Source organism: Sprattus sprattus, assembly GCF_963457725.1.
Source record: "Sprattus sprattus genome assembly, chromosome: 19".
NCBI lineage: Eukaryota > Metazoa > Chordata > Actinopteri > Clupeiformes > Clupeidae > Sprattus > Sprattus sprattus.
Window position 1 is genome coordinate 18,433,529 of NC_137917.1, and position 15,876 is coordinate 18,449,404.

At 45.7% G+C, this 15,876-nt stretch overlaps 1 protein-coding gene across 1 annotated transcript; it reads left to right on the forward strand.

Moving 5' to 3' along the window:
* The first annotated feature begins 4,025 nt into the window (after window positions 1-4,025).
* sphk2 (sphingosine kinase 2) lies at window positions 4,026-13,625 on the forward strand. Its single transcript, XM_080857820.1, has 6 exons — window positions 4,026-5,200; window positions 7,592-7,741; window positions 9,332-9,426; window positions 10,475-10,590; window positions 10,949-12,746; window positions 13,029-13,625. The coding sequence occupies exons 1-6, from the start codon at window positions 4,711-4,713 to the stop codon at window positions 13,089-13,091; spliced, it is 2,712 nt and encodes a 903-aa protein (XP_080713946.1). The 5' UTR covers window positions 4,026-4,710; the 3' UTR covers window positions 13,092-13,625.
* The last annotated feature ends 2,251 nt before the right edge of the window (window positions 13,626-15,876 follow it).

Below are 15,876 nucleotides of genomic sequence, written 5' to 3' on the forward strand. Positions count from 1 at the left end.
TCAATCTCTTCAATACAGTACATTAAAGATGGACGCTAGGCCCCACCTCCAAAACGTGTTCCCGCCTCTAATTCTCAGTAAACATGACTATTGGTCCACATTTTCTGTCATTCATTAGATGTATTTTGACAGTTTCCGCAGAATATTTGTTGAGATTGGTTGAGTTGCTTAGGTGAAAGGTTATATTTACGGAAAAAATAAAAGTCTCAGAATTTCTATTTGTTTTTTTTTCTGTTGGCGATGGATAAGTGAAGTCTGATACTTACCTGGTTAGTTATTTTCTTACATTTTTTCTCCACTGTATTTTTTGGCTCATACCTTTATTGTATGACACCAAGTGGTCAGAGAATGACAGTGGGTGGTCCTTACGTACCTTCTCATCATTGGATTTTCTTTTTGTCGTTCAAATAATCGTAGACTCCTCTGTCTCGAGCAGACTTCCTGAACAAGTACAGAGGTTCTCAGTGGAGGATCGCGACTTTACCTTGTCGTGGAAGGACTGTTATGAGGTAATATATGTGACTTTTCCGTTCTTTGTGTATATCATTCAAGTAAGTTCATTATGAAATGTCTGTTTTAGCTCTGTAGTCCACGTAAGTGAGATTGGGTAAACACCCGAAGCATTTTCTCCCGTTGGCTATAACATTACTAAAATAAGTAATATTATCGCTAGCTAAGGCAGACCAGACGCCCAATTAAGTGAATAGTATTACCACCTAGCTTTTCAGCCAGTGATGGCAAACAAGCGAACCACGATATCCGTAATGTAATTTAGCTTGCTACATGGCACATGAGACGGGCTTGGACGTTTGTTTCGACTATGCAGCAAGTAGTTCTGTCTATCGCTAGCTGTTTTGCAGTTTCTCATTGTTGACTTGTTAGCTGGCCATCCCCATTAAGCTAGCTATCTGATTGAAAACAGGACTCCATACAGACCACACATCAAGTGATCAGATAATTAAAATGAATGTCTTTGAGCTGAACAAGTAAAGGTAATGCTACGTTATGCTGCCTATTGTTGGCAACATCTAGATGAAAGAAAAGTTGTCAATCGGCTAACCAGTGCATAATCTCATCCTCTGCATCTGCGTTAGCTTCTAATCTAGCTAGATAGCGATCAAAGGTAAGTGAAGTTACAGTGCGAGTTACCATGAGGATATTGCATGTTATCACCTGTTTGATGACCAATCCTTTTCTTCATCTGATAAATTACTCTATTTCGCTGATGGTGTTCTCGGTAAGATAGTGTGCTTGTAATGGATTGCATTTGTTTGATGGTTGAGAGACATTGAGCTTCTAACGACGTTTAATAGTTGACAGTGGTCATCTGCATCTTGATTACTTCCAACTACTTATACATCTAAACGTATTGTGTGGATTGAGTGAATATTGTGTCTTGTCATAACTTTGACTACGTTAAAATCGTGGTGGTCACAGCTTTTTTAATCGCAAATCAGCTGTGCTGGTAGTTTGGAAGTTAGTTAGGTTAAACACCTATTCATTTACAGGCTGTTTAAATGTAATGCTAGCTTAAATAAAATTACTATATTGTGTAACTGTATCATGTTAACAATGGACGCCAAAGTATTGTTTCACAGTTGCTTACTGTTATTTGGTTATCAGTGCAAGTTTAAAATGTTCCTGTTAGGCTAGTCTATGAATCATATTGTCGGAGGTAGCCTACATGTTGCTCCAGTGATGTGTCTGAAGTTAAACTCTGTACTGTATTTTCCTCTTAAACACATGTTAATGGTAAAATCTTGATTAAGACGTGAGAAATTTACATCCAAAAAAGACATGGTTGTGATTCGGAGGTAGTGTTCGTGTGTGTCCCCGCCCATGAATTCAAGGACACAAGTAGGTGCAACAATGGATACACGGACAAGGCGTACAGTTCGGGTGTGTGTGTGTGTGTTTTTAAATCGGATATGAAGGGCTGCCAGGTATTGATTTTGTCTGCGCCTCACAAATAGGCAAATCCGCAAGGTATGATTTATAAACAGCTCTTATGGTCTTCAGAAAAGCATTTGTCGATATACAATAATTTACTAGGCTAGGGCATTTTGAAACACCGAGCATACATTACCCAATATCATGGATATTGTGTATTCCAAGTCTCCAACCAGAAATTACTAAATCACTTATTGTAACTGCTGGACTTCCCATTCACCTGTTCTTTCAACTGTTACCTTATGTTTCATCACTTCCTGTATGGAATGACCGTCCTACAGTAGCCTATTCATACTTAGTGGACAGTGACAGATCTCTTTTGTTGATTCATGTGTTTGCCTTATTATGTGATACTTGAAGTTCTGCTCTCACTCTCTCTGCCCTGTTAATCCAGACACAGAGTACAAATTGTGAAATAGATTAGATCAGAAATCTGGCCAGCATCCATCACCCAGGCTGTGGCCTGTGCCTAGTCCACCTTTCAGGCTTAATCGCTAAATTTGACAAAAACTGATGTCGTCATTGCGGACGGATGTCAGACTGGTGTGATTCTGAGTCAGTGGTTGTCTCGTGAGCTCTATGACCACACTGAAGGGCTTTGTGCGTGTTTGGTTAGTGGCAGTGGATCATGGTGGTCACAGTGTTTTGACGTGTTTTCATGTTTCACTTCTCCTTGCGAGTTTTCAACTTCACCTTTCTCTAGGAAGAAAAGCTAATGCCCAGAGTAACTCTGGGTGAGCAGTTTTATTTGCTTATTTGTGTATTGTTGAAAACGGGGAGACAGTAGATAGGTCTATAGCCTTTGCTTATCTTTGATTTAACGGTGAGGTTGAACTTCATCCCGAGCGGCACAGACAGCACTGGTATGCGCCCCCACCTGCTCGTTAGATAGTTGACGGACATCAAATCACCTTAGACGCATTGTTTTTGTACGACGATAACAGGGTCAGATTATACATTTACACCAGTACACAAGTGCAAATGCTACAGAGCAGTTCCACTTAGGGCACTAAAATGGCCTGTAACAGCCCTGAACAGAACAGTAAACTGGAGTGTAAACTTTAGTAAGATGCATAATGAAATGTATGATGATGATTGTTGCCGTCTGTGCTTGTTAAATACATGTTTACAATTGCTTTGTTGTTTCTACATAAAGAAATTGTCTTATTTGAATTACTATTCGGGCTAGTCTAATTCTTCTCAGGCATCTCTGATTAGTTATGCTGTGTATTCCCTAATACCTTTGAGGTGTGGTGGGTGTATGGGTTTGCAAATGATCAAACTGCATGCACATTACAAATGAAGAACTAGGGAGGCTTATAAAGATCAATGAATAAATAAAACTGATAGGTCTGAATAGCTGAATAGTTGTTTTCAGTTAGTCCTTTGGTGTATGTCACAGATTGTAAAATGTAATGTTATTCTGACATTCTCGTCTGTTTGTTTCCTCTGTTCAATAGGCACCTGTTTTGGACAGGACCTAAACCGTGACTCAGGGGGAGAGTACATTACCAGAGCACCATGACGTGAAAGAAAGCCCAGAACAGACTGTCAGACTTTTTGTTTAAGGGTCTTATGGTGTTTTTTTATGCCTGTTTTCAGCTGTAAACCAGCCAACGCAGAGGACAAACATGTATTATTTCATGGATTACAAAGGCTGGAATTCATGGCATTTTTCCATTGGATGAACTTCCATCCCACCTGCGCCCCAGCAAGACGGAGACAGGAAGTGAAAGTCTTATCCAGCCACCTCACTTCCTCTCCCCCACCTCTCCCCCCTGCTTGGCATGCCTTCAGTTCCGGCGTTTCTCAGAACAACACAGTTTAGGCTGAAGAGACAGTAGCCTTTCCCTGCTCCAGTGAGGTGTTTGTGGAGTTGCTTTACCCCGTCCCTTCCTGTGATGCTCTCGGTGTGTCAGTTGTTTGAAAGCTGGGGAGTTTAATCCCTCAGAAGTAAATTCAGCTGACCTTTGGATGACTAGGCCTAGTTATTTAATTTTCATCTCTCTGACCTCATGACCTTGAACTGTGCTGCCTGGCCTATGTTTCACTACATAGCAAGTTCCCAGTATCACACAGATCAGATATTTTACATATAATTTACTTAATTTCATGTGCTGCTTTAAAGTCCTCCTTTAAAATAGGACTTCATATGATTTGATATTTTCATGGGTTAACTTTGAATATATACATATTTGTATGTATATAGATATATGAATTTGCCATCCATTATCAGACAATTTATGAAGAGCAATCTCAGTCTTCGAAAGCACTTTAGTAATTATTTACTTGGATTTATAACTATTGTTATAACTGTATAACTGCTGTGTTATAAACTTTAAAACTGACTGTTCCCACCTCGAACAGCGTTCAAGTGAGAGGTATTTTGTGCATTAAACAGAGGATTGGGATCTGCCATTCCAAAGAGAAAACACTTAAATTGGATGTGGGAAAGCAAAAACAAATCTTGTCATCAGGGATTTAAAAAAAAAACATCTGCTGTTTTTCTTTTTTTTACTGTCCATTCTGAGCGGAAGACTGTGACCCAGATGTACCATCCATAGAATACATATTTATAAACAATACCATTAATACAACCAAGAACTTTCACCCAGGAAGTGGTTTACACCCTGACAAGCTACAAATTGCTCCTTCCATGACCAACCAGCTGTATGACAGGCCCACCTCCCTGTCTCCGGACGTTCCACAGGTAGCCCCTTGCGTTCCTATCACTCTTGGCAGCCTTCTGCCGCTGTGAGGATGCGCTCCCCAGAGCCGCAGATCCCCTCGCTGTCCGAAGCCCTGCTCCACGGCCAGTTTGGGGGTTGGAGCACAGGTTTAGGCGGTGGCGGTGGGGGAGGAGGAGGAGGAGGAGGAGGAGGCAACGGGGGCAACAACAGCTGTCCCAACAGCCCCGGGGGGCCGTCTTCTCTGCAAGCCACCAGCCCGACTGCCAGCTACGCCCTGACGCTCACACACACACACATCCACGTGCAGCGGCTCTCACCCCGCCCGGGCAAGGAGTCTCGGCTGCTCCTGCCGCTGGTGGAGCTGGCAGGCTGCAGCTGCCCACGCGCCCCCGCACCGCCGCTCCTGGTGCTGTACTGGTACCCGCCAGGGCGGCGCAGAAAGGGTGTGTCCAGGCGCAGGCAGGTAAGGGCGTACCTGGCCGAGAGCCGACCTGAGGCCGAGAAATGGTATGCTGCCGTCCAGTGCCTGCTGAGAGGAGTCATCGTCAGTGCCACAACAGGTGTGTGTGTGTGTTTTATGTGTCATAATGGCAGCTCTTTGAGAATTTAATTTAATCTCCAATTCATATTTTTACTGGCTTTAAAAAATACCAAATAATAAATATTAAATCAAACTTCTCAGCATCATATGCAATAGCAGGATTTGGTTTCCCCCCCTCCTTGTTCTCTAGTGTTTCTAGAGACCAGTATTTAGGTTATGTTTCGACAGCTGTGGAGAATGTCTGTCAGGATGAGTCTAGGATGCAACTTAGATATACAGCTGTGCCGGCCAACATGGCATCATTATGATTAAGTTACTGTTGGTGTGTTATTGTGGGGCTACATGTGTTTTTATAAATCAGGAATTTCTAATCAGAGCTTGTGTGTGCGTGTGAAAGTTTGGGGATACAACCAGTTCCACAGCTGTGTTGTATGACATGAGATTACTATGATTTGGACAGTAACATTATGTGTGCAGGTGTGCACCATGAACAACATCATCTTAAATATTGTGTGTGGGAAAGTAATCAGGTTACCAAGCAGTTGTGTTGAACAACATGGGATGTACTTACACGAAAGAGCATTTGGAAGGCACTTGGCCTAGCATGACCTTGTGTCATGGCAGAATTCAATCAAAACATGTTGAAGTTCTTAACCAGGGGATTACCAGTGCAGCCAGTTGGTAGTCTTGCCTTGATCTGGCCCAGATCTGGCTCAGAGCTGCACCTGCTGGCGGTCCGGTGTATGACGGACTGTTTCTAAGTTACATGCTGATGGCACACAATGCACTGTAAGCACACAGTCAGCCACTCTATAGGCTAGTGGAGGCCAGTGGACAGCCAACTTGCATAAGCTCTACAGATGAGTGTTTTCAGCCCTTTTGAATCACACATGCTGTTTAATGTAGCACACATACTCACACACTTATCTTAATCACACACAGACACACATGCGAACGCATTCACACACACACACACACACACACACACACATGCGCACGCATGCACACACTTCTTCTGCACTAGGAGCTCTTGGAAAGATCTTAACACAGGAGCCGAAGGAACGGAAATCCTACTGTATCTTGGAAAAGAATCTGTGTAAAATTGTGTGTGTGTGTGTGTGTGTGTGTGTGTGCCTGTGTGTGTGTGCCTGTGTGTGTGTGCATGCATTTGTGTGTGTGCATGTGTGCCTGTGTGTGTGAGTCTGTTGGCATTTGTGAAGTATCTCTGTCTGTCTAATGGTGCATTTCCTTTGCTTTCTTTCTCTCTCTCCTTATCTGGTGTCTCCACACTCTTGCATATACACACACATACACACAGACATGCACACAAACCCAGTCTGTATCAGTGCTGTGTCAGACGCGACTGGCAGAGCGAGGGTGGGTCCACCATACGCCACAGCCACTGCCCCCTGCCCCCCCCCCCCCTCCCTTTCCTTCCTATTTCCGTGCTCTGTGCTTTAGTGACATTAGACAGTGTGATATCTGCATTGTAGCGACTCACTGACTCCCGCTCTATGGCTAGGACCCCAGGAGTAAAACCTCATGTGTGTGGGTGCATGTGAGTCTGAAGGGACGGATCTGTATGGCTTGTCTATTAATGTGACATGTTGTGTATGCGTGTGCTTGTCTGAGAGAGGGGGCGGGGGGGCGGCGGCGCTTGTGTGACTGAGTAAAGAAAGGTACAACATGCTTTGTGTGTCTTTGCGTGTGTGTGTGTGACTGTATAATAGTGTGTGTGACTATGATAGTGTGTGTGTGTGTGTGTGTGTGTCATGCTCTAGATGTGGGCCTGCACTCATAAGTCATCCCAGGTTAGCTTAGATCAGGCTAGATGAAGATCAGAAGGCTGGATGGGAGATGAAATGATCACCGCATCAGCTCTCAGATGCCTTATCAGTGTGGGCCAAAAGCTCTACAGGTAGAGTTACAAAATCACAGCCACCCAGCATCCTGGTTTTAAGATGTAGAATCCTGCTTCATCCCATGATGCTTTTCTTAGCCCCCAAGCCTAAGCTAGCATTGTTTATATGTGATTTATATTAAATGTTTATATGTTATGTGTATATGTCTGAAGCAATCATGTTCCCCTAGGCCAGGGGTCTCAAACTCAAATTACCCAGGGGCCGATGAGCTTCCAGTCTGGTCATTGTCCAGTCTGGTCATTGGGGGGCCAGATTTTGATGGTAAACGTTAGGGTGGCCCTTTTAAATTAAAATTAAATTTTTTTTTTTTAAATCAGTGGAACTTTGCGGGCCGGATACAATCGCTTGGGGGCCGGAAATGGCCCGCGGGCCTGAGTTTGAGACCCCTACCCTAGGGGAATGTGATTATTTAGGTGTACATCGTGCCCTTGTTTATGTTTCCGGTTTAAGCTTCAGATTCTCACACATAGCTCTGTTTTCTTTTTCAGAATTCAACAAAAGCCTGTTGCCCCGCCCTCGTCGCCTCCTGCTGTTGGTCAATCCTTTCAGTGGGCGGGGTCAGGCCATGCAGTGGTGTCAATCACACATCCTGCCAATGATCAGAGAGGCCAACATCAGCTACAACCTCATACAGACAGGTACGATACTTTTCTCTATAACCAGTGCATTTACACACACACACACACACACACACACACACGTGCAGTGCATTTACACATCATAACAGCTCCAGGACCAGCATATATGCATTTAGAAAGTATTCAGATGCACTCTGTTGCAGACTTATGTTATGTTGCAGACTTAAACCGATTACAATTGTTTAAAATCAATCTTTTCCTGAGCTGAAATATCATATTGAGTTAAGTTTTCAGACCCTTTGCTATGACACTTTGCTCTTTAGCTCAGGAGCCTCCCATTTCTATGATCATCTTTGAGATGTTTCTACACCTCGATTGGAGTCCACCTGTGGTAAATTCAATTGATTGGACATTATGTGGCAGGCACACACCTGTTTATATAAGGTCTCACAGCCCTGAATGCATATCAGAGCAAACAGCAAGCCATGAGGTTGAAGGAACTGCCTGCAGAAGTTAGAGACAGGATTGGGTAGAGGCACAGATCTGGGGAAGACTACGACAAAATTATGCTGTAATGAAGGTTCCAAGGTGGTCTCCATCATTCTTAAATGGAAGTTTGGAATAACCTAGACTCTTCCTAGAGTGGCCGTCAAGAATCCGATGGTCACTCTGGCGGAGTTCCAGGGATCCTATGTGGGTAGGGGAAACTTCCAGAAGGACAATCATCACTGCAACACGCCAGCTGCTTCATGGCAGAGTGGCCAGACAGAAGCCTCTCACAGAAGAAAAAAGAACCTAAATGACTCTTAGACTGGTCTCTGGTCTCATTTCTAAGTGTCAGGTCTGGAGTAAATCAAGCTCCGCCCATCACATGACCTACAACATCCCAAGCATGGTGGTGGCAGAATCATGCTGTGTTTTTTTTAGTGGCAGGGACTGGGTGACTTCTTAGGGTTTAGGGAAGCTGAATGGAGCACAGTACAGAGATATTCTTAATGAAAACCTGGTCCAGAGCACTCAGGTTGTCAGACAGGGCTGAGGATTTATCTTCCAACGGGACAGTGATCCTATGCACACAGTCAAGTCAACACAGGAGTGGCTTAGGTACAGCTCTTACTTTGAATGTCCTTGAGTGGCCCAGCCAGAGCCCTGACTTTAACCCAATTGAACATTCATGGAGAGACCTGAAAATGGCTGTTCCCAAACGATCCCCATCCAACCTGTCAGAGCCTGGGAGGATCTGCAGACAAGAAACCCCAAATCCAGGTCTGCAAAGTTAGTCGCATTGTATCCAAGAAGACTGGAGGCTGTAATCTCTCCCAACGGTTTTTCAACTGAGTAAAGGGTCTGAATACTTATATCAATGTGACTTTAATACATTTACCAAACTTGTTGTTTTTGGTCTTTCATTATGGGCTATTGAGTGTAGATTGACGAAAATAAATATGAATTTGAATGATTTGAACATTAGGCTGCAACATAAAAATTTAAAAATGAAGGGGTCTGAATGCACTGCAACTACCCCTGACAATAGCATTCAGGCAGACCTCAATATTCCTAGTTATTTACTGTATGTTGTGTGTGTGTGTGTGTGTGTGCATGTGCGTGTGTGTGTGTGTGTGTGGTGGGGTTTGCTTTGCTGTGTCACAGAGCGTCAGAACCATGCAAGAGAGCTCATCAGGGAGATCTCCCTATCGGAGTGGGACGGTATCATCATCCTGTCTGGGGATGGACTCCTCCATGAGGTATGTGTGTGTGTTTGACAATCCTATCTAAATCGCACAAGTGTTCCAACACTTACCCTGTCAATGCTGTCTATCTCATGATTTTAACTAGCCTCACAAGTGCTCCAACACTTACCCTGTCAATGCTGTCTATCTCATGATTTTAACTAGCCTCACAAGTGCTCCAACACTTACCCTGTCGATGCTGTCTCTGTCGTGCTTTAAACTAGCCTCACAAGTGCTCCAACACTAACCCTGTCGATGCCGTCTCTGTCGTGCTTTAAACTAGCCTCACAAGTGCTCCAACACTTACCCTGTCAATGCTGTCTGTCTCATGTTTTAAACTAGCCTCATGGCCGCCATGTGCCAGTGTAGCATGTTTTTTTTTTTTTTTGTAAAGCTGACACTCTACCCCTGAATCTCAGCCATATCTAATGCTACAACCCTGAATGCATATTTGTTTGATTAGTTCTGCATGGTTTCCCCCCAGGAACCAAATAGTTCTACCACCACAGGGACAGAAGCGCACATCTGTTCAGCACATACATCTGCAATTGCAGGGGATAGACCATTATAACCATTTGCCTTATTGTAATTCAGTGATTGCACAGGGTACATTTCAGGCTCAAGGATGTGCTATTTTGGCCCGGTATTCTTAATGTTATAACACACTAACTCCATAGACCCCCTTCTGTTCAGTGTTAAAGGACTCACATCCAGATAGACCAAATTAATCTTAATGGCACTTGACTATTGTGAAGGTTTTGGGGAGAAGACATTCCTAGCAACTCATGACTATGACTCATGAAGATGACTATATGCCCTGGTTCCCCATTGATGCTGAGGACTGACAGTATCTGCTGTTTCTGCACGGTCATCGTTTTCCTGCCTGTTGCTAATGCTGAGTTTAATCTGACGTTGTGTAATGTTTAGTGTGATGGGCACATCAGGAAGCCTCAGCTGTACTTTGACCTTGGCCAGCGCTTAGTCAGGCAACCTGCCTGTAGACCATAAGCCCTTAGCAGGGATGGAATTAAGTTACTTCATTGATTCTTATCTGTCACTCTAGGTGATAAATGGACTCATGGAAAGGTCGGACTGGGAGACAGCCATAAAAACTCCGGTGGGAATTCTGCCCTGCGGTTCCGGGAATGCCTTGGCTGGATCTATAAACCACTATGCGGGGTAAGATGCTGAACTGGTCCCACCTGCTCCTTTCCTGATCGAGCCTGTCCTGTTATCTGCTGCTTTGCAAGAACAACTTTATCACAGAACTTTGACCCGGGAACAAAACACAGGCAATCTTTAGACTCTGCTCTGTTTGATAGATAGCAATTTTTTCCTTATCCATAGCATATCTGTGTACTATCAGCTCTCTTGTAGAAGCCTAACTAATATGTGTCCACTTTATTTTCTCTCCTTCCCACACCATCTGTTTGTCCAACTCCCACCCCACCACTCCTCCACCTCCTCCTCCTCTCTCTCTCTTCCTTTCTCTCTCTCGCTCTTTCTCTCTTTCCTTTTTTCTCTCTCTCTCTCTAAGGTATGACATGTGCCTTCGAGAGCCCCTCCTCCTCAACTGCTGCTTCTTGCTCTGCCGGGGCGGGGTGAAACCCATGGACCTGGTGTCCGTGACAACCAGTCCGATTCCCTCTTCCTCCTCCAATCAGAACGGGCGGCTGGCCGCTCCCAGGCGAATCTTCTCATTCCTGTCGGTGGCGTGGGGCTTCGTGTCGGATGTGGACATCGAGAGCGAACGGTACCGGGGCTTGGGCTCGGCCCGCTTCACGCTTGGCACGCTGGTCCGACTGGCCTCGCTGCGTTCCTACAAGGGCCGCCTGTCCTACCTGCCCCCGAACGCTGTCGCCCCGGATCTAACCCCCCCACCCCAGAGACGCCCCCTGTCTCGCAGCGTCACTGAGGGGCTGGAGGGGTTCTGCCGCACCCCCATCCACCGCACCATCTCCGACATGGGCCTCAGCGAACAGAGGAGCCTGCGCAAGGGGGACGGAGAGAGAGAGAGGGAGAGGGAGAGAGAGAGGGAGGAGAGAGACAGGGAACGAGAGAGGAGGAGGGAGAGGGCGAGAGGAGTCGGGGTGGTCCGAGCCAGCAGCTTAGCAGAGGACCGAGAAAGGGAAATGGAGGCGGAGGGGAGGTTGGGCACCGATGGGAATGAAAGGATGGAAGGGACTGAAGAAGAGAGGGATGATGATGACGCGGAGGACAGAGAGAGTGAGAGTGACAGCAGAAGTAGCAGAGAGGAGAGCAGGAGTGAGGGCCAGAGGGAGGGAGGCGAAGGGGAAGAGGGGGAGGGGGAGGACGGTGTGATGGAGGCGAGAGAGGTGTGCGAGGGCTACGGCGTGGTGATGGGCCGCGAGGCACAGGAGTGCGAGGGCAGCTGCCACGACTCGGAGGAGCCTTCCAACCCACGCAAGGCCGTCAGGAAGAACTCCGCGCCATCCAGCCAGATTTCCAAAGCCTTCTTTAGCCAGCCAATCAGCGCCAGCACCGACTCGGACGCCGAGATGGAGCCTGCGGCGTACGGCGAGCAGGACGAGGACATGAACGGAACGTACTTCCAGCGCGAGGCATACCCCATAGACATGCGCGAGCGCTCGCTCACCATCTCCTCGCCGTTCCGGCACGCCCCCTTCTCCTACAAACCCAAAACGCCGCTGGACCAAAATCAGAACTCGACCCGGCCGCGGCCGCTGTCCCTGCTCCACCACCACTCGCACTCCAACTCCCTCCCCCCGAAAATGCCCTCCCTGTCGCTCTCGCTCTCCCCCACACCCCCTCCCTCGCCCAGCTGTGCGTCGCCACACGCCTCCTCTTACCTTGCCCCGCGTCCCAACACCCCCGGCTCCGCCTCACCCTCCCCTTTGCTCCATTCTCCCTCCCCCTCCTTCACTTTCGACCTCGCCGAGCCCACGGGGCCCCAGAAGAACCGTCCACACGTGTGCACCCCCTACAGCCCGCCCTACGATGACCTCCTGCCCCCGCTGGACCAGCCGCTACCCACTCGAGACTGGGTGACCATTGAGGGAGACTTCGTGCTTGTCCTGGCCATCTACCAATCCCACCTGGGTGCGGACCTGCTAGCGGCGCCACATGCCCACTTCGATGATGGCCTCATCCACCTGACGTTTGTGCGGGCGGGCATCTCTCGGGCGACGCTGCTCCGCCTCTTCTTGGCCATGGAGAGGGGGGCGCACATGTCCCTGAGCTCGCCGTATGTAAGCCACGTGTCGGCCAAGGCGTTCCGCCTGCAGCCACTCTCCCCCAGGGGCACCCTCACCGTGGACGGGGAGCTGGTGCCCTACGGACCCCTGCAGGCCCAGGTAAAAAGAGGGCACTCAATGCTGCAATTTGGCTGTTTTTGTGTGTGTGTGTGGGCGAGTGTGTGTGGGGATGCCAGGGACCTGTGATCCCAGCTGAGACTAAAAGGCCAATGTGGTTTCAGCTTCAGCTATGGGGTATTTTGCAATTTGTTGTTCAGGATTAATATACTACGGTCATGTAATTATAATTTGGGTTCATGGTGAGCTCACATTAAGAGTCAAATCTGTCAGTTGTTTCTCCTCTCTGGTGTCTAACAGACCTGTTGTCCCTCTTCTGTCCAGGTCCATCCCTCCATGGCCCGGCTTATAGTGGGTGACTCGGGAGTAAGGATCACCAGATTCTGAGCAGCGTGGGGAAGATGGCACTGACATGTCTGTCTCTCTTCTTCCAACTGTCTGTGGATTACGTAACACTTCAGTGTTCAGATTAAGGAAGAAGGAGATTGAGAAAAAAAGAAAAAAAAATTGAAATAGACGACCACTGGAATACTGGCTCTTTCTGGGATTTACTAAAAGGGATCGCCTAATCGGCCTGCACGCGAGCGGATTAATCGCAAAATTTAGCAAAGGGAAAAAAAAAAACTGTGAGCCGTTACATAGCTGCTGGATTACGCCCGGGATTACCCTCCACGATCGCCTGACGCATGAAAAACACAAATCCCACTGGGGAAATAAACTGAGAGATAAACAAGAACAGCAGCATACAGAATGGCTGAATGTCTGCATCTTCGTGTTCACTCATGCATACATGCACTACCAGATCCTGCCTTATTCAGAGAAAGGAAATAAAAACAAAGGCGGAAAATCTCCTGCTGTTCTAGAACCACCTCAAGGGAAGCCACACCCTCACGCATAGCAACGTGCCCCCCCCCCACCCACCGGAGCCCCCCCACCCCACCCAATGTCATTCCCTGCATTGTATAATGGTCATCCGTGCAACGCCTTATCCAGCTCAAAATCTCCCCCCCCCCCCCCATAACCACCACCCCTCCCTGTTAACGCACCTCTTCCCATCAAACTCATGCAGAAACTCCGTCCACAGGATAAGGCCCGTCCATCCACACCTGCAGAATAGATTACTCTGATTCGTCCAGTCGCAATGGAAGAAACAATAATACACTTAACTTTCTCACTTAATAACAAACAGACCAAGCTCACAGCCAAACTGATACAGTTGTAGGATTAACTTGAAAGCTGTTTGAATGACTCCATGTAAATGTATTTTTTTTTTATGTTAGTGCAAGCATTATAGGGAAAAGAAATAAGAAAGAGAAGACTGTTATGTTAATCGTCAGCCTGTAACCTGCATTTGCCTGCCTTTGCAATTGCATGTGTGGTGAGGATGAGTATAATGAAACTGACAGATGCAAGTCTGCTGGGTGCTTTACAGTGCTCTCGTTTGCAGAGCTTTGGCGGTTGGTTGACATAATCGGCCTTTCTATCCTGATGCTCATTTGGTCTCTGCTCTCTGCTCATCATGCTAGAAGCTAGGAACGACTGAGAATAGCTTGGACAGGGATGTTTGGCTTTCGTCCGTTTGAAAATAAAAATGGCTGCCTCTGACATCACATGAGGAAGGCCCATAGACTGTAAACTATTTTTTTTTAATATATATAAGCGTTTATTAGCATTTCCTTCACAGCCTGACATTTTGTGGATGCCTGTTCTTTTGTGAAACTCAGCTTTGTGCTTTGCTCTAGAACAGAAGGTAGAGGATGCCCTTGAATGATCATGCCGGATCATGACACACACATCTTCTCCACTGCTGATAGGCCAGTCACAGGTCTGTGGGTCTGTGGGTCTGTGAAAGAAGCTCTAGGATATAATAAGACACTAAAATGACTGACATATCTGATGTGTTTTTACTTTTTAAAGTCAGGTTTATAGGTTTTTTTTTTTCAGAGGGAACATCTTAAATCTGTTTAATATATTTTGTACATTTCTGAACGGACCATCTGATAACATCTATCACAATTATTCCAATTTTTTTTTCAAATGCATTTAAGTGGAGAAAGATTGCCATTCCCCTTTAACCAGAGTTCAGTTTGAATGGAGAAGTTCAGTTGTATTTCTTTTTAGTCTGCTCAAATCTAATCATCATTTTAATCTTAATCTTCCATATTGGCATGTAATAACTTCAAGAAATGTTGTCAGTGGTCAGTTAGACCTATGCACTTTTATGTTCTCTTTCTCTGCTGGAAAAAAGGCAAAATGTTAAATTTCCACTGGGTCATCTCGGTGGATCTGTCCATATGCTTTGCATTCTGTTTTCTGTCTCTCCTTGTCATAAATCACTCAGAATATTTTCACATCCAATGTTGCCAGTGCAAACAGAACCTGGGCCTGTTGAATTTTGTACATCACTGTCAATTCCAAGTACAAACGATTGCTGCAAGAAGGTCCATGATTCTCAACTTAGTTTTGCTCTTAAATGTGTGCAACTAGTTCCTATCAATTGGCCAGTGGATTGACTGTAGCAGAGGTTTGGATGCCGGACCATCTGTGTTAGAGCAATTTAATAAGAACAATATCAGGCTTACATGCTGGTAAAGATGTCTTGTTAATAGCTGATTATATGATGCCTGTAATAAAAGTGTAATTATTACTAAAATATTATAAATAAATATATAATGTACAGTACATAGTTATATGGTTTAAAATGTTTCTCTTCATTAAGAATAAATTTAACTGTGAAATATTTGTCTGGTCTCAGTCTCACAATCCAATAGCTTGCCGCTGATTCCCTTTGCATAGGTTTGTATTGAATGCTAGATCCATTTTAATTTTTGCATTAGGAAAGGAATCATGTCTCTACACAAGTGCAAACACTTACTTTTAAGCATTTCCTGAATAGAGAACTAGTCACATAACAACCACTGATTTTGGCCGTCGCCCAAGTGGTTGCTCTAGGGGGGTTCAGGCTCTGTAATGCACCTTGAGGCAATTTCAGTTGTTATTGGGGCTATAACAACTAAATGCAATTCCATTTAAGTATGAGAATGAATCCAAAATATTGTGAAAAAAACATAATGTGCATGTAGTGTGTAGTCCTTAATGCTATCAGTTTCATTTGGAAGGGTAAAGAAGGAAGTTTGAGTCTGGAGTCCTTGCCTTTCCTTCTCCTCCCCTC